Genomic DNA, 19,222 nt, shown 5'->3' with positions numbered 1-19,222 from the left:
AGTTCACTCATCTTTTGTTTTTGCTGATGGTTGTTTGGATTCATGAGTCACATGCCTAATCTCTTTAGTAAATGGTTGTCCATACCCATGACCCCATTTCCAGAACATGCTATCTGGATAGGCTGAGAATTTTCCAAATAACCAAGTGCTTGTTCTTTTGTGCTTAGCAGCTCATTCTCAACCTACCTCTATCCTCTCACATTTTACTATAAGAAGCAAGGAGAAACTAGGCTGTGCCTTCTAACACCTTAGTTGAAAATCTCCTTAGTTAAATATGCAAATTTATCACTTACAAATTCTGCTTTCCACCCAACACAATATAATTCAGCCCACTTCTCTACCACTTTATTTTTTTTTTAAAGATTTATTTATTTATTCATTCAGAGAGAGCGAAGAGAGAGGCAGAGACACAGGCAGAGGGAGAAGAAGCAGGCTCCCTGCAGGAAGCCCGATGTGGGACTCGATCCCTGGTCTCCAGGATCACACCCTGGGCTGCAGGCAGCGCTAAACCGCTGCGCCACCGGGGCTGCCCTCTACCACTTTATAACAAGGATCACCTTTCCTCCAGTATCCAATAACATGTCCCTTATTTCCATCTGAGACCTCACCGGAAGCACTGTGAACATTCAGCAACATTCTGTTATGACAATTTATTCTCTAAAAATTCAGGAACTTCCTCTATAGCTCTCCTGTCTGTGCTCTCATCAGAAACACCTTTAATGTCCACATTTCAGCCAACAATGTCTTTAAAGCAATTTAAGCTTACTACCAAGTACCTCAAAATTCTACCAGCCTCTATCCATAAGCCATTTCTATCTTGTAGGTATTTGTTACAGCAGCACACCACTACCTGGTACCAAAATCTATATTAGTTTCCCAGGGCTACTATAACAAAATACCTCAAACCATGCAACTTAAAACAGAGGAAATTTGTTGTCTCACAGTTCTGGAAGCTAGAAGTCCAATTTCAAGGTGTCTGACAGGACCATGTACCCCTTGAAACATGGGGGAGAATTATTACTTGCCTCTTCCTAGGTCTGACGTGAGCATCAATCCTTGGCATTCTTTGGGTGCAGCTACATCTGTCAATCTCTGCCTCTATCATCACATGGCTTTCTCCCTCTGTGTCTGTGTTCAAATTTCCCTGTTCTTGTAAGTACATAAGTCATATTAAATTATGGCTATGTTAATGATATCTTAATTATACCTGCAAATATCCTATTTCCAAATAAACCTGTATTCACAAATACCAGGGCTTAGGACTTCCACATATATTTTTGGGGGACACAAACTTATCACATCAACAAAACCAAAACTGTTTCTTGAAAAGGTCAACAAAATTGACATATTTAGCTAGACAGGAAAAAATGAGAAAACATTCAAATTATTAAAATCAGGAATAAAAGAGGAAACATCACTATTAACCCTATAGAAATAAAGTATAAAGGAATACTGCGAACAACAGGATGCCAAAAAACTGGATAACCTAGATGAAAAGCATAAATTCCTAGAAAGACACAAATTATCAAAACTGACTAAAAAAGAAGTCGAAAATCTGATTAGACCTGTAACAAGACATGGAATTTCTAACTAAAAAACAAGTTCACACACACACAAAGCCTAGTAAGACTAATTATCTACTCTATCCAGATAATCCCACTTCTTTCAATTCTTCATATCCTTACTCTATCATTTTACCTTAACTACCTTTTCTGAGACAAACCCAATAGTCTATTAAATAATACCTGCTTTGAGTCTCTTGAAATGCTCTGCCCTGGTTTGCAGGGCAAAGTCTGCACTCTCCTGATTTTCATTTTTCTGGCCTAATTTTATCTCTGTTCTGTAGACTTCCCTTGAAGAGTGGCAAAATATCCCACTCCAAAATAAGCTACTTTGGGGATCCCTGGGTGGCGCAGCGGTTTGGCGCCTGCCTTTGGCCCAGGGCGCGATTCTGGAGACCCAGGATCGAATCCCACATCGGGCTCCCAGTGCATGGAGCCTGCTTCTCCCTCTGCCTGTGTCTCTGCCTCTCTCTCTCTCTCTCTGTGACTATCATAAATAAATAAAAATTAAAAAAAAAAATAAAAAAAAATAAAAAAAAAAACAAAATAAGCTACTTTGACATAAGGATTATTTTGAGCTAACGGTACCTAAAAAATAGCAGATGCAAAAGACTAATCTTCTTTTCTTCCTGAAAACGGGGATTAAAAACTCCCATGTGAAAGATACCCTCCCTGTACCATAAGAAATGGCATTCTTACCATCAAGGAGACGCTGAAATTGAAGAGTCTATACAAACGGAACGTATTGACATAATTATTTTTTTTTCTCCTCACCATAGTTTATAGTTGCTTTCCCACAGTCGCGTCTCTTTGTTCAGCCAAATATAAAAGCATGCATGCACGCAGGTGTCATTTCTTTGGGTCTTTTCCTTAGGAAAAGGAACACGTATTTGTAGGCTTTTCTTCCTTAATCTGTCTTAGGTTAGTCTAATTCTCAGGCCGAGCTGAAAAACCCTAAGAGGGTAAAATTTTGTCTCCCTTACATTCCCTAAAGCTAGAAAGTCCCATTCACTCCTTTAAATAGTGGATGGCCAATTTCTGAATTTCTACTTCTCTAACCTTTTTCTCTTTCACTCAATCCCCTAGTAATGATATTTTCATTTTAATGGGCAGGTCTTAAAAATAATAATAATAATAATGGGCAGGTCTTGCACCTGAAACTAAACTAACTAAACAAAACCCGACGCCAAGGGAACAGTATCCTCCTTAAGAACGGTAACATCCATCATTAGTTCCTTGAAACCATTTTCTTGAAGCAAATACGATTCCTACCTAATGCTGATAAGAAAAAAGGGTGGGCACTTGGGCAAAAGAAGTACTTTCATAACGAACGAAGCACAAATCTATGGCAGGGCATAATATTTGGGGAAAAGCTGCCAGGTCCGAAGTCTAAACAGAGAAGCAATCAGTGCTCATTTTTCTTGCCCAATTTAGTTGGCCTATTAACGCCTTGAAAAAGACTACTTCTCACATCCTGTGTCTTCTAGCCCAGAAGCCTGGGAAGGAAAGGAGAGAGAGAGATGACGCGCAGGCCCGCCCAAGTCCTCCCTGCGCGTACTCTGCACGAGTATCTGGCCCAAGAGCAAATCCCCGTTCTCGGTTCTTGCAACATTCAGGGCCTTTTCGTTGCCTGGAATCCGGGCGCCCCCGCCCGCCGCCATCGACATCTTCGGCACCGGGAGCAGAAGTTGACGCAGGACGTCCTAAGGGCGTCCCCGGCCTCGTCCAATCAGAGCCCAAGAAGGAAGGGAGGGTGGGCCGGAGCTCCTGACGCACAACCATTCGGGGCCCGCCTCCGCGCGTGTCACGTGACTCCAGTCCACGCCTCCCGTCCGCCCCTGCGGAGGCCCCACGAGGCTCCGCCCCCCCGGGTAGAGCTCCATGATTGGTCACTGCTCGCGCGGTCTCCTGGGTGACGGGAACGCGTTAGCCCTCCTGGAGCTGACTCTCCGCGCCTGCGCACTTTCCGGATCGCGCGGCCGCTCTAGCCTTGAGATGAAGGTAAATAACTTACAAACCCCGGGGCCGGCGCGGCGGGGAAACGCGACCACAGGCGCTGGGCCCGCTGAGCGTCACTTTGAGGAGAGGGGGCCTGTGTCCCCCTCCCTCCTCCCGAGGGGGGCTAGGAATGGCGAAGAGAGCTGGGTGACCTGGGGCGGGGGGGGGGGGGGGCGAAGTTGAAGGAAGGAGGAGGGGAACGCGGAGAGGGGAGGCCTCATTTCTGGGACCGCGAACGGAGTTGAAGCGGGGCGGGCGGAGGGAACCCGGGCACGGCCCGAAAGGAGCAGACCGGGTCGGAAAAGACCCCGAACTACCCACGGCGGGGAGACCGGTATGCTGGGAGGCTCGGCCCCCGCAAGCAGCTGAACCCCTGGCAAGCCGCGCAACCGCTCAGCGTTTAAAAAGAGTGAAGAGCTTCCGAAAGAAGAATGTCAGAGTGTATCGCCGGTGACTAATGTACAAATCACGCAGTGGCTCGTGGATGTAATTCGCGGGGAAATCTGCGCCTGCACACGCGGGTCCTGCTGGAGAGCATCATCCTCTGCACGCACCGTTCCTGCGCTTGGGCTTCGGGCGAACCCCATCCCCGGCCCCTGGGCTACAGCGCCCTCGCCCCCCTGCTTTACCACTGCCTTAGCCCTCCGCCCTGATCTGGCAAAGAAATGGATAGTTCAATTTTAAATTGAAGATTCCTTGTGGCTCTTAGCGTGGAAATTGGAATTGACAGGCTGGTAATCGATCATAACTTCACATTTCTAAAGCCTTTCACGATTTCTGAAGTTGTCAGCACGGAGGAGGCATTCCTCTTGGTTCGCAACTGAAAATTTTGTGCTTGAGGCAACTTAAGCGACTTGTTTTAAGCCCTACAGCTGATCATAAGTTAAAAAGTACAATTCAGACCTTGGTTTTCTGGTGTTGAAGCTAGCGCTTTTTCAGTCTACTGTATATGGAGCACTATACTGTATATGAAGAAAACTAAGATGTACGATCACAGCCAGAAGAGGTCTACCCGGGAGCTAGTCAAATTGAAGTTTAAGGATCCCTCACTTGCAGGAAGGGGTTCCAGGGTCACTTGGTCACAAAGGTCACACCTTTTTTTCCCAAGGTGTTTCAAGCTCCACGAAACGTGGATGGACTTGTAATTATAATACACTTCTGTTTCCAATAGAGGTGGATTTCATCTCCTTAACATACCAAACGACTAATGATTGGTATTTAATTTTAAAATTATGTATATACATTTATTTATATTTTTTAAGACAGAGAGTGAGAACATGGGTGCAAAGGGAGAGGAGGAAAGAATCTCAAGCACTTTCCCAGCCGAGTGCAGGGCTCAATTTCAGGACCCTCAGACCATGATCTGAGCAGAAATCAGGAGCCTGACACTTGGCCAACTGCGCCACCCAGGTGACCCTTGGTATTTAATTTTAAGCATTGAATGAGTTTTGTATGGCCACTCTGATTGTCAAGCCACCTGTAGTAGTATGTGAACTTCATATGCCTAGCTGTGGTCTATGATTTAACCTAATTGTTTATAATTTAACCTAATATTAAAATTAAATTCTCTTATTCAAGCTCTATATTAGTAATTGTTTTGGATCAGTATTGTTTGATATAAATGTACTGTGAGCGAATGTAATTTAAAATTTTTAGTGGCCATCTTAAAATGTTTTAAAACCAACAGGGATGCATAGGTGGCTCAGGGCAGATCCCAGGATCTTGGGCTTGAGTCCCCCATCAGGCTCCTCCTGGCAGGGAGCCTGCTTCTCCTGCCTATTTCTTGCCTGTCTCTCATGAATAAATACATAAAATCTTTAAAAATAAATAAATAAAATAAACAGGTAAGATTAATTTAAATAATATATTTTATTTTATCCAGTATATTAAAAATATTATCTCAATATGTAATCAACAAAAAATTATCAATGAGATAGTTTACATTTTTCATAGTCCTTGAAATGGGTATCTATTCTATATTTACAACACTTCTAATTTGGACTACCTACATTTCAAGCCCTCAATAAAATCAAGTCCACCTGTGTTTTGTGGCTTTTATATTGGGTACCCCAGTTCTTGACTGTATGAGTGAAAAGAAAGGCTTTTGAGTTGACCATCAGTCAACCACCACCCAGTAGTCAAAGTGAGCACTTAATGATTAAGTAAATATAACTAGTGGGTAAAGGTAGAAAATAATTTTGAATGAAGGACAGTTTGTATTTTTATCATGGTTAAGTTTTTTTTTTTTTTTTGAGATTTTATTTGTTTATTCATGAGAGACACACACAGAGAGGCAGAGACACAGGTAGATGGAAAGGGAGAAGTAGGCTCCACACAGGAAGCCCGATGTGGGACTTCATCCCAGGACCCCAGGATCATGCCCTGAACCAAAGGCAGATGCTCAACCGCTGAGCCACCCAGGTGTCCCTCAAAAACATTTTAAACCAAAACTTTATAATAAATGCTTGCCTATGTGTTGAGGTCCATACTTTAACAACCAGATTGTAGAAGTTCGTTGGTTGGTTGGTTGATCTGATTATTTTGTCTGTTACATTGTTGACTTTTTCTGGATAAGCTCTAACAGTAAGCCTTTAACATCTGAATCTTACTGTTTTCATGATCATGTTTGATATCTTTGACCAACCCTTAATTGTATGTTTTGAAAATATAAAAATATTTATCTTTTTAGCGTGTTTTCTCACTGCTAGAGAAGAGTGGGCCTGGCACACCAATACAGTTCACCTGGCAAAAAACATCAGGAAACTACCTTGCAGTAACAGGGTAAGAAATCAGTGAATGTTTTAAGTAAATTATCCTGACTTCAAATGGTTATATGCCTGCATAACCACACAATTTATTTAGTAGCGGTTCTTGTGTGATGCTTGTATAGTGGGAAGAATAATACATTCACCTGCATGAACATCACAGTTCATAAAATCTTTTCCCTGGTACTAACTTTGTAGATATAAATTATGAAACTGTCCCGAGAGAGCGCTGAAATCATTTGGATGGCAGCTTAAATATTTTTGATATACATTTATAAAAAGAAACACTTAAATTTTAATTTTGTGCTCTCTTTGCTTTTAGAGCTGATCATATTGTGAAAATCTTTGATCGCCATGGTCAAAAAAGAAGTGAAATTAACTTACCTGGGTAAGTACAGAGGTGGATCAGAAACTTTTTCAAGCTTTCTTTCCTAAAAGATAAAAAAGTATTACCTTAAAACTATAATCAAATAGAATTTTACAACTTATATAGAATCTGTATGTCCTCTTTTGCTTTCTTCAATTGCAAAGCAATTTGTTTTTCTGTTTTTTTTTTTTAAACATTTATTTACTTATTTTTAGAGAAAGAGCATAAGTGGGAGAGGCAGAAGGAACAGGAGAGAGAATCCAAGACTCTGTGCTCAGCACAGAGCCCAATCTGGGGTTGCATCTCAGGACCCCGACATCACAACCTGAACAAAGACCATTGACTGCACCACCCAGGCACCCCAGGGATTTGATTTTTTTAACACATAAGTTGTTAGTGAAGTGTGTAGACATATAGCATATGAGTTAGAGTTGATATTTATAACCTCCATACGTTCACAGGGAAGCTTTAATGTACAATTACAAATGAATCCAAATGAAAGATTCTTATTTAATTATAAACAAGCCTTATTTTGTGTATAAGCAGAGAAGATAAGCCCATATCACTGTAATATTTCCTCTCATAAATTGTTGGAAAATAATTACTTTCAACATACTTTTTAAACCTTTTTTTTTTTTTTTTTTTTAAAGAGTGTGCATGCCTGCAAGCAGGGTGGCAGGGGACGTGGGGCAGGGCAAGAATCTTAAGCAGACTCCACACTGAGTGAGCCCCAATGTGGGGTTTAATCTCATGACCCTGAGATCATGATCTGAGGTGAAATCAACCGTCTGATGCTTAATTGACTGAGCTACCGAGGTGCCCCTTGACATACCTTTTTAAAGGACAAGGCCTATCAGTTTTCAGTAAATCATTTTAGATTACACAAAACATAAGCATTTTTAAAAAAGATTATTTATTTTAGAGAGAGTGTGTGTGTGAGCACAGGGTTAGAGGGGGAGGAAGAGAGAGTCTCAAGTAGACTGCACCAACATGGGGCTTAATCCCGTGACCCTGAAATCACGAGCTGAAACCTTTTTCTCTCTGTAAATCTTTTTTTTTTTAATATTTTATTTATTTACATATGAGAGACAGAGAGAGAGAGGCAGAGGGAGAAGCAGGCTTCATGCAGGGAGCCCGACATGGGACTCCTAGGACCCCAGGATCACGCCCTGGGCTGAAGACAGGCGCTAAACCGCTGAGCCACCCAGGGATCCCTCTCTCTGTAAATCTGATATAACCTTTAACACTTGGTCATACAAATTACCTCTTGATTCCAGAATTGATTGCTTTGTAGGGGTACTTGATGAGTTTGTTTTACCAGAAGGCCAGGTTCTTTATAGGATCTAAGAAAATGTGCTTACAAGGTGTGATTTTATTTAATGTAATATATATAAAAAATATTTAAAATAGAATTTAAAATTTTCCCATCCCCTCAATAATAATAAAAAATTTAACTTAGTGAGGTACCTGGGGTGGCTAACTCAGGTAAGTGTCCAACTCTTGGCTTCAGCTCAGGTCATGATCTCAGAGTCATGGGATCGAGCCTCGCATTGGGCTCCACACTCAGTGCAGAGTCTAAAGATTCTCTCTCTCTCTCTTTGCCCCTCCCCCTTCCTGCTTACATGCTCTCTCTCAAAAAAAAAAAAATTTGTATTATCTAAGCAGTGAATAGTGAGTTGTATTTTCCGCTTTATTTTATTTATTTTTTTTTTTAAAGATTTTATTTATTTATTCATGAGAGACACAGAAAGAGAGAGAGAGGCAGAGACACAGGCAGAGCGAGAAGCAGGCTCCACGCAGGGAGCCCGACGTGGGACTCGATCCCAGGTCTCCAGGATCACTGGCCAAAGGCAGACGCTAAACCGCCGAGCCACCCAGGCTGCCCGTATTTTCCGCTTTAGAAAGTTTATGACCTATTCAAAATAGATTGAATGGTCTTGTTATAGATAAAAATCACAAATACATATTTAAATTTCTTTCTCCTACTTTAAGAAAACGTATAGTTATATTTTGCTTTCTTTTTTTAAAAGTAACTGTGTTGCTATGGATTGGGATAAAGATGGAGATATCCTAGCAGTGATTGCTGAGAAATCTAGTTGCATTTATCTGTGGGATGCCAACACAAATAAAACCAGCCAATTAGACAGTGGTATGAGGTAAGAATAACTTTTTTATTTTAAATCTTCACTTAGAAATAAGATTGTTTGTAGGTTTGATGCTAACAATACTTACTGCTCTCATTATAAAGATGCGTTTGTGAGTTATTTTCCTATGAAAGTTTATTTTTTTATTGCATATAATCCTATTGATTTTGCCAAATGAATTAGAATAAAATTGTTAAAATTGTAAAATATAAATAGCTTCTTGAAAATTTGCTTTTGGCAGAACAGACTAAAATGTTCAAAGATGAGACAAAACATCTGGAAAAATCTGCAAATAGGATTGGCCTCAGGCATTGCTGGGTCCACTGCTTCTAGTGATGCAGTCAAGACTCTCTCCATCTCTTAGGTCTTCCTTTCTCTCTATTGACTTTATTCTAAGTCAGACTCTCCCCATGGCTGCTGCCAGCTATTGGGTTATATCATTCTTCACAGCAAGTTATGCCAAAGAGAAGAGCATGTCCCCATCACATCCACTCCGTTACTCAAAAGGTCTCTGAGTAGAGTAGTAGGCAGGGCCATGGGATTGAAAATTCCTGTAGGTGAAGAGTGGGATAAAAGTTGAGACACTTCCCAAATGGAAAATATACTGGGTAATAAAAGAAATGACAGATTTCTGCTAAAATAGAAACTATTATACCATATGGAATAGAAAAATTTATTCACAACTGAAACTTGGCAGTTCAACGTTGAACAAGTTGCTTGCTTTACTTCTTTCTAAACTTCAATTTCTTCAACTATATGGAATGTGAATAATAACTCCCACGTAGTGTCATATGACATGCAGGTAGGCCACACACATACTGCAAGATTAGACTGTATATTTCCAGTTTACTGAGGAATAACAACCCGAAGGAAGTAAGGTGGCCATGAAGAACAGGACCAGAGGTAACTCTAACCCTCCAAATTGACACATGAGGTATGCAATTCACAGATGATATTGTCCACCCATCATAAAGTCTTGCTAGATTTGAGAGCCTTCATTTCTTGCTCTGTCCTTTTATACTTTGGGTATATATCACTTTTTAGAAAGATTTTACATACTATCTGTTCTTCCATTCAAGAGAATATTTATAAATATCAATTAGTGGTTCTTGAACCAAATTAAGCATCAGTGAGAATGCATTCTCATGCAGAGAAAAATGCATAATTAATCTGAGGTGTTTCAGACTGGTATATGTCTGCCTCTGCTGTCTATCTTCCCACAGATCCATTTCCTTACATCATCTCAGAGTTGTTGTGATGTTTAATTGCATGTCATGGCCAGGCATAAAATCAGGAACTGAATGAATAGTATAGATGTTACTGTAATTATCAAGGTAGAACAAATTAAATATTTGTTGATATTAATATTTAATGTCTAAAAGACTTTTGTATATACATAGGTACAGCTACTATTATTTGTCTCTTATTTAAAGGTCAATCTATTACACTAAGATACTTAAACATAATTTTTAATATCAGTTTTTTTAAGTATATTAATTTTGCAAACAAATATCCTTAAAAAATTTAAATTCCATTTGCAAATTTAGTTGGAATTTATTCTTTTGAGCACTTCAGATATCTTAGTACACAAAACATATTCAAATATAATCATTGCACAACTTACTACAGTGTCACTTAACTATCTTAAATTATTATGTTAACACAACAGATTGAATTTATTAGTTTTTACTAAGTGTATTTTTATAACTTCTTAGAATTATAGTGGTACATCCCCTGATCTTACCTAGGCTTATAGCAATTATGTCCCTGGGGTACAGCAATCTTTCCAGAGAACTAAATACAACATCTCATTTGTGAACCAGTTGATTTCTGGTTGGATCATTGGACATGGTTGCTTCTTCCAAAGGCCATTCAGACCTAAGTACTAGTCATCCTACTCAGTCTCTTTTCTAATTGATCTTCAGTTTTTATATCAGCAAGACTTTTTTAAGTCTGTGCCTTTCACATAGGTTGCATTTTTTTTTTTTTGTAGCCACATGCATTTTCCTAGAATAATATATTCTTTAACTTGGCCAAAAATACATGTAATCACTATATATTGTTCTCATCCGCTAGCATTATTGGGAACTTATGTGTGTCACAATATCTTATTGTAATTTGTAGAGCCTTCTAGAGGCCTTATCTCTGAAGAAAAGAAGATGGGGTCTGTTCAGCTGGCTCTTCTTTTGAGGATATTTGGTTACTTGATCTTCTTGGAACATACTGTTTAACTCTTTTTCTAGTTGGTTGTTATGTGACTGTTGGTAATGATAAACTATTGAATGAACTATTGTTACAGTATTCTTACTAAATGTAACCACTATTGCTGATCACACTTTGGGCTTCTCATGCAGTTCCTCCTTTCTCTGGTGCTATTTAGCTGGCTCACAAGTCTTTCTATTTGTGTTTTCTGAAAAGCAGACTCCCAAACAGGATTGAGTGCGTGAGATTTATTACAGGAAATACCTGTAAGGAAACATAGAAGGAGCAGGTTAGAAGAGCCATCAGACCACAGTGCATATCTGACCCTTGTAAAGGGGAGAGGGAAGGAAGAAACGTTGGGTAGAAACATCTTATACTGGAGCCCAATTCTAAGAAAGTTCAGGTAGAAAAAAAAAAAAAAAAAAAAAAAAGAAAGTTCAGGTAGGCCTCTGAGGAGACTTTCAGCCAATGTTACCCATCAGTGGAATTCTGTCTCTCAGGAATGGGCCTCAACAGTATCCTTGCCCACTCAGTTACAGTCTGGGAAGCTGTGGGAAGGTATGGCCCCAGCACATCAAAGTAATAGATTCCAGTGGGGGCCTTCATCAGTTACACTTTCCGTAGCTAGAGATCTGAGAGGCATATTCTCATAGCTGTCACGCCTACTTAAGCAGACAGAAAAACAAGCATATTGTTCTTCTAAAAACATATATTTAATAGATGAAACCCAGCAGCCTGGGATATTAGTACTTATTAGAAATAATTTTTCTAACTAAATATTTTATTACATTCACCTATTGTTACAATGAACTTTTTGTATACTTTACATGAATTTTTGTCTTTTAGGTATGAGCATTCTTGAAAGCAGTATTGCTTTATGTAAACAGTGAATGATCTGTCAGTGGTTCTCAAACTTTAGCTGCATCAGAGTGCCTATTAAAACACAGATAGCTGAATGCCACCCCCAGAGTTTCTCATTCAGTAGGCCTGGGGTGGGATCAGAGAACTGGCATTTCTGAAGTTCCCAAGTGATGCTGTTGGTCCTGGGATGGCATTTTCAGAACCACTTTTCTATACCCACTGTGATTTCTTTCCTTGATATATAAAATGAGCTACTCTCTCAGGAGTCCTGATTCCATTTAGTAGGGAATTACATAAAAGTTTAGCCAGTAGGTCTTAGAATGTACTTAAGAACTGATGGTAGGCAAATGTGCTTTCTACCTCTTTCCAAGTGAGCTAATCTTTTTTTTTTTTTTTTTTTTTAAGATTTTATTTACTCATGAGAGACACACACACACAGAGAGAGAGATAGGCAGAGGAAGAAACAAGCTCCATGCAGGGAGCCCGATGTGGGACTCGATCCCAGGACTGGGATTAAGCCCTGGGCTGAAGGCAGGCGCTAAACCACTGAGCCACCCAGTGATGCCCCGCTGAGCCACCCAGGGATCCCCCGTGAGCTAATCTTAATAGTGGCAGAGATGGGAAAAACAAGAAGATGTCAATGGAGTAGAAGAACCCTAGGTTCATCTCATCCCATAAATACAACTAGATAACCATCAAATCATCCTAAATAGCCCAGTAATCAACCAGAAGAATAACAGAACAAACTCTACAACTAAAGGGAGAGAAGAAGCCACACTGAAGAAGGTAAGTGTGGAGGCGTGGTCTAGTGGAGAAACAGATCCTGACTGCTGTGGAGGGGAAGGAGTCGTCATCATGGAGAAGAGCAGCAAGCAAGCCTTTGGTTTGGAAAATGGGGCTGAATTTCATGAATTCTCATGACCATTGGTGCTTAAAGCTTGGAGTTTTCAATGTCCGTGGCCTTGGCTAGGATCAATCCTGGAAGGCACTGCTCTACTCCTGGGAAGAAGGCAGGGAAACAACCCTGGGACATACAGCATGAAAACAACATCTGAAGAGAGCCCAGGGCAGAAAGTGGGGAGATTATTTGCTCTTCTTAGAGCATGTTCCTGAAAGATAGTACTCAGAGAGACACCTCTCTGTGAGCCATTTCCCTCTCCCACCCTTCAGCATAAACACAGAGCCATCTATAGAAGCAGTGCAGTGTGGCTACTGGCTGCCTAATTTGCTTATACTAAGCACTCCCTGGCTTTAGCAGAACTGCTTTGCTCAGTCATGCTTACCTCAGTCCCGGTGTGCCCAGCTCCTCCTCCAGACCAGCACAGACCCCTGCCCACACCATGTCTCCCAACCAGAGAGTGCTGCAGAGCCTCAGTTCTAGTGGTTCTATGACAGGTCTCATATCACAAGCAAACCAAAGCACATTTAGTTAAAACTGACCACATTCAGGTCAGTGACCAACACTGTATACAGCAGACAAGAAGAGCCTCTGCAGATGACTGGCCTGAGGGATAGAGTAGCCAAAACACAATAGCAGAGGGTACAGAATGTACATTGAGGGCATTCCCTAAAGCTCCAGGCCCTGGGCACTACATCTATTTTATAAAGTCATTATGTTCAGGAGCAGGAGATATAACTGGATTTTCTAACACAAAAAAAGAAAGCAGAGACTTAGAAAAAAATGAGAAGACAGAGGAATTTATCCCAAATAAAAGAACAAAATAAGACCACACCCAGAGATCTAAGTGAAGTAGATATAAGTGACATGCCTGATGGAGATTTTAAGCAACAATTATAAGGATACTCACTGTGCTTGGGAGGACACCAGTGAGACACTACCACAAAGATAAAAGAGTTAAAAAAGAACCAGAGATGAAGAGTGCAATAAATGAGGTCAGAAACACACTTGATGCAATGAACAGCAGGCTGGAAGACCCAGAGGAACAAATTAATGACCTAGAAGACAAAGTAATGGAAAGCAATAAAGCTGAACCAAAAAAAAAGATGAATTCTGCAACATGAGAATAAACATAGGGAACTCAGTCAAATGTAATAATATTCCCATTATAGAAATCCCAGAAGAAGAAAAGAAAGAAAAGGGGGCAGAAAATTTATTTGAGGAAATAGTAGCTAAAAACTTTCTTAACCTGGAGAAGGAAACAGACATCCAGATCCAGGAGGCACAAAGAACTCCTAACAAAATCAACAAAACAGACCCATGCCAAGATATATTGTAATTATGCTTGCAAAATACAGTAGTAAAGAAAAAATTTTCAAAGCAGTAAGACAGAAGTAGTCACTAACTTACAAGGGAGAACCCATAAGGCTAGCAGGAGATTTTTTTCAACAGAAATTTGGCAAGCCAGAAGGGAGTGGCATGATATCTTCAAAGTACTGAATAGGAAAACTCTGCAGTCAAGAATATTCTATCTAGCAAGGCTAGCATTCAGAATAGAAAGAGAAAAAAATTTCCCAAACAAAACTAAAGGAGTTCATGACCACTAAAAGAGCGCTGCAAGAAATATTAAAAAGGACTCTTTGAATGCAAAAGAGAAACCAAAAATGACAATATAAAGGCAGGAAGCACAATTTTACAGAATATTTCTGTAAAAAAATTCAGTCAAGGAACTTATACAAAAAATGGATATAAAATATAACATGTATCTAAAACATGGGAAGGAGAGGAGAAAAGAATGAGTTCAAAATTAATCAACCATCAACTTAGTATAGACTGCTATTTGCTAAAGAGGTTATATACAAACTTAAGGGGAACAATATATCAAACAACACTAATAAACATGCAACAAATAAAGAGAAAGAAATCCAAATTTATCACTAAAGAAAATCAAACCATGAAAGAGAGAAAGACAAGAAAGGGTCAGAGAAAATCTCCAGGAACAACCACAAAACAAGTAATAAAATGGCAATATATACATATCTATCAGTAATTACTTTGAATGTAAATGGACTAAATCAAAAGAATAGACCGTTAGAATGGATTAAAAAAGCAAGACCTGTCTATATGCCGCCTAAAGGAGATTCATTTTAGATCTGAAGACACCTGCAGATTGAAAATGAGGGGGATAGAGAAACAACATGCAAATGGATGTTGAAAGGAAGCTAGAGTAGCAATATTTATATGGGACAAACTAGACTTTTAGACTTTAATACGAAGACTGAAACAAGACAAAGAAGGACACTATATAATAAAGGAGACAAGAAGGTGTAACAATTCTAAATTGCATAAGGGAAATAAGCCAGTGAAAGACAGATTATAAATTTTATAAATGAAATAAGTCAGCCAGTGAAAGACATGATTTTAGTCTTATGTGGAATTTAAGAAACAAGACAAGCAAAGGAAGAAAAAGAGAGAGAGAGACAAACCAAGAAACAGACTCCTAACTATAGAGAATAAACAGATGGTTACCAGAGGGGAGGTGATGGCAGTGGCGGTGGAGGTTAGGTGAGATAGGTGATGGGGATTATGGAGTGCAGTTGCTGTGATGAGCACCGAGTGTTGTATAGAAGTGTTGAATCACTATATTGCACACCTAAGACTAATATTATACTGTATGTTAACTAATTGGGATTTAAATAAGAATTTTAAAAAGTGACAGAGTTGGAAAAGATATGTCCTACTTAAGGTGGTGAATTCCCAATGATTTTTACAATTTAATATGTTATAGGACCCTACTTTTAAATTTTTTCAAATTTTTTTAAGGGAAGGAGGCTGAGGAAGAGAATCTTAAGAGGTTCCATACCCACTGTGGAGCCTGATGCAGGGCTCAATCTCACAACCCTGAGATCATGACCTGAGCCAGAATCAAGAGTCAGATGCTTAGCCATTTAAGCCACCCAGGCACCCAGACTCCACTTTTTTTTTTTTTTAAAGCACGTGATGTTAAAAAATAAAAAAATAAAGCATGTGATGTTAATCATCCATTAACATTTTTCCACATTTACAACTGTCATTATACTAAACTACCTCATCATGAGTCATTTTATGAAATTTGAGGTTCCATCATGACTGAAGCGGAGCTTGTATTCATTATATATGTATCTTAGGTCTAACTGACCATAAGATCATCTTAAAGCATCTCCAGAATGTCTTTAGCACTTAGTCTTTGCCTAAAGCATTAAGTTGTTATTTTGTTCTATAACTTCTAAGTAGATATTAAAATTATTCATGAAATGCTTTTTTAAAGAACTCTTTGGATATTATGATTGTGAATCTTTTAGTGATTTATATCTTAATGTTACAGGGATCAAATGTCTTTTCTTCTTTGGTCAAAAATTGGAAGTGTCCTGGCTGTTGGAACTGTTAAAGGAAATTTGCTTATTTATAATCGTCAGACATCTCGAAAGATTCCTGTGCTGGGTAGGTTATACCTGGAAACACTGCTAAATACTTAAGATGCTTTAGATAGATGTCATGTTTTACTGCCTCAGATTTTTTTTTTTTAAGGAAGGCGATATTTGCATTTGTGTCCTGGAAGTCAGAAGCCCCTTCTCACTTCCTTTTTTTTTTTTTTTAAAGACTTTATTTATTTATTCATGAGAGAGACAGACAGAGAGAGGCAGAGACATAGGGAGAGGGAGAAGCAGGCTCCATGCAGGGAGCCTGATGTGGGACTCGATCCCAGAACCCCGGGATCATGCCCTGAGCATGAAGGCAGGTGCTAAACCACTGAGCCACCCTGGCATCCCAGATATTTCCGACACTGCAAGGGAAATTATGTTGTAATAAAGCTCCCCTGGTCAAGCCATATATCTAGCTAACCTACAAGATCCCTCTTCACTGTCTACTAAGAATTATCCAGGCTACATAGAATGGCTGCTCTAATGGCAGCTTGTGCCTTTGGACACCAGGACATTAATAGCATGGCTTCCATTTGTCCCTTTCTCACCTAGATTGTACCTGTGGACGTGGAATAGCTTGGTGTTTATCAATACCTTAGTAGATGGACTGAAACATTTGTGACTGTTTGGTCCAAATATATTAGATTCTTAATTCTGACCTCTTACTCTCTCCAAACACCAATTTAGTCTAGGTGTGCACTGTGAGTTACATTTGCCTCAGAGTATATGACTAGAGAAGGTTTTGTTCCTTGTTTGACCTTGGTTCAGGTTCTTTGATTCCCCCAATCTCTGGTCACTTAGCATCTGTCCTCTGAATGAATACCCAAGAAGAAGCAGATGAATTCTTCTCAATGATTAGAACATCATGCTGGTGAATGGTAAAACTAGTAGGCTTAATTATACCCAGGTGGCCAGAAAAATTATCATTTATTGCTAAGGAAGGAATTAAACTCTGCAGAGAAGAGTGCCCACAGAATACTTGAGAAAGTGTCTATCAACTAAGGACACTTAATTATTTCCGTTTTTCTCACATTTATGTCTATCTTTAATATCAGTGGTTTTGGTGCTCCAGCTGAAAGGTAATGCCATTGATCCTATAAAACTAAAGATATTTTGAGTTACAAAAATCAATGTAAATTGACCATTTGACTTCAGTTAGGCAATTTTTTGTATCCCACTTCATCTGTAAGAATACCCTACCAGCTAACTTAAGGCCCCAGAAATTTTGACACTTGACATATGAGAAAATAAGTTGTCAAAGCATGATTATTTCATGTCAGGTATTTATTACATATATGTGATTTTATATGTGATCTTTGTATTTAATATAAATATTGAGTCTGTTCTCGGTCATTTATTGTGTAAAATGGGCCTGAGGAGATTCAGGCTGATTATGTATCTTAGGTCCTTTGGCTAAATACATACTGCCTCTCTTGGAGTTGGTTATGATTTGTGGCTCTACTTTTTTTCGCTTTTAAATAACTCACTTTCCTAGATCCAAGCTTTTCCACTCTAGATAGCCACTACATGGTAGCATGGTCTGCCAGCATTTCACAATAACTAAAATCTGTTAATCTTGTTACATCTTGTACTCATTTATTTCCTTCAGCTAGACCAGATACAGGCAGTTCTCATGTTGCATGGTTCTTGTATACATGAAATTCATTTACTGTGGTTTAATTAAATATTGCCAGCCTCCCAGTAACATGATTCAACTTCAGTTACCAGAATATATTAATTGTGAATTAATATTATGTCAATAAGTCAGTACATGTGAAGTGCCCAGAACACTGTAAGGAGGCATACAAAACAGGTTAACTGTTCTTGATGTTAAGTTTAACCTGAGTTCTGAGCTCTGGAAGCCAAGAGGCCATCATCTATACAGGAGGAAGAAAGAAGAGCTTTTCTTCTCCCTTTCTGGGGTATAGAAAGAAGTCTGTCTTTGACATTTCCCACCTCTCTTCATGCATTCTTTTTCTTTCCTGATGCCCATCTCTTTGGGCCCAATTGCAATGTACCACACAAGTCCCTTAATCTATGATCATTAAACTCTCCTATATCTCAGTGTCTTCTCTGAATGATCCCTTCTCTTTTGTGCCCTCATCTCCTGATTTGAAATGCCATTTATATCCTGACCAGTCTTATATTTGTCTCTTCCTATCCCTAGGCTCATGTATCCAACTGCTTATTCAACATCTCTGATGAGATGTCTAGTAAACACTTTAAATTTAATAATTTAATATCTCTAAAACCCTTTTGACCCACAGCTGTCCCCCCTCACCACTGATGACATCCCATCCTTTTAGATCTTCAGGCTAAAACCTTAACATCATCCTTGACTCTCCTCTTTCTCATACCTTCTGCATCTAATTTGCCAGAAAATCTTGTAGGCTCTTCAAATATTTCTGGAATCCAGCCTGTTCTCAACACCTCTCATGTTACCACTATGTGTGAGCCTCAGACATCTTCCACGTGAATTTCTGCAATCTCTGAACTGGTTTCCCTGCTTCAGCTCTTTCCACATTATACAATATTCTCAGCCTAGGTACCAGTGAGCTTTCTGCTCAGAAGTTTCCAATGGCTCTCCATAAGCCAGAGGTTTTACAATGGCCATCCAACACCTGCATGATTTGGCCCTTGCAAACTCCCTGATTTCATCTCATATTCCTCTCTTTTTACTTCCTCTGCTCCAGTTACACTATCCTTTTTGCTGAGCCTCTAACACACCAGATACTCTCCTGCCTCAGGCTCTACTCACTTAATAACTACTTATTTAGAACCTCCTTCCTGCATAGGTACTGTATTAAGTTCTGTCAGGGGTAGGAAGAATAAAATGAGTGTGGTCTCTGCTCTCAAAAGTAGCTAAAATAGCTAAACTCTTATAGTACTTTATATATGCCTGGCACTCTTCTAAGTGCTTGAACTCATTTGACCTTCAACTCTATGAGACAGGCCCTAAGTATT

General features: G+C 39.5%; 1 protein-coding gene across 24 annotated transcripts in view; it reads left to right on the top strand.

The window, feature by feature from the left end:
* Positions 1–3,426: 3,426 nt before the first annotated feature.
* Positions 3,427–19,222, top strand: part of WDR19 (WD repeat domain 19) — a 176,404-nt gene continuing 160,608 nt past the window's right edge. For 23 of the 24 annotated variants that reach the window (XR_007409958.1, XR_007409963.1, XR_007409962.1 and 20 more), the window contains exons 1-5: positions 3,427–3,563; positions 6,250–6,341; positions 6,648–6,713; positions 8,723–8,848; positions 16,162–16,277. Coding sequence is in view for 10 of the 24 variants with exons in the window: in XM_025437616.3 (XP_025293401.3) it covers positions 3,444–3,563; positions 6,250–6,341; positions 6,648–6,713; positions 8,723–8,848; positions 16,162–16,277 (520 nt within the window). In the remaining 14 variants the exon portion in view is untranslated. Of the gene's footprint in view, positions 3,564–4,755; positions 4,775–6,249; positions 6,342–6,647; positions 6,714–8,722; positions 8,849–16,161; positions 16,278–19,222 lie in introns of those variants that run through there. The other variant, XM_049108678.1, reaches the window with a different exon arrangement.

This window comes from Canis lupus, chromosome 3 (genome assembly GCF_003254725.2).
Source record: "Canis lupus dingo isolate Sandy chromosome 3, ASM325472v2, whole genome shotgun sequence".
NCBI lineage: Eukaryota > Metazoa > Chordata > Mammalia > Carnivora > Canidae > Canis > Canis lupus.
This window is presented reverse-complemented; position numbering and strand designations above follow the sequence as displayed.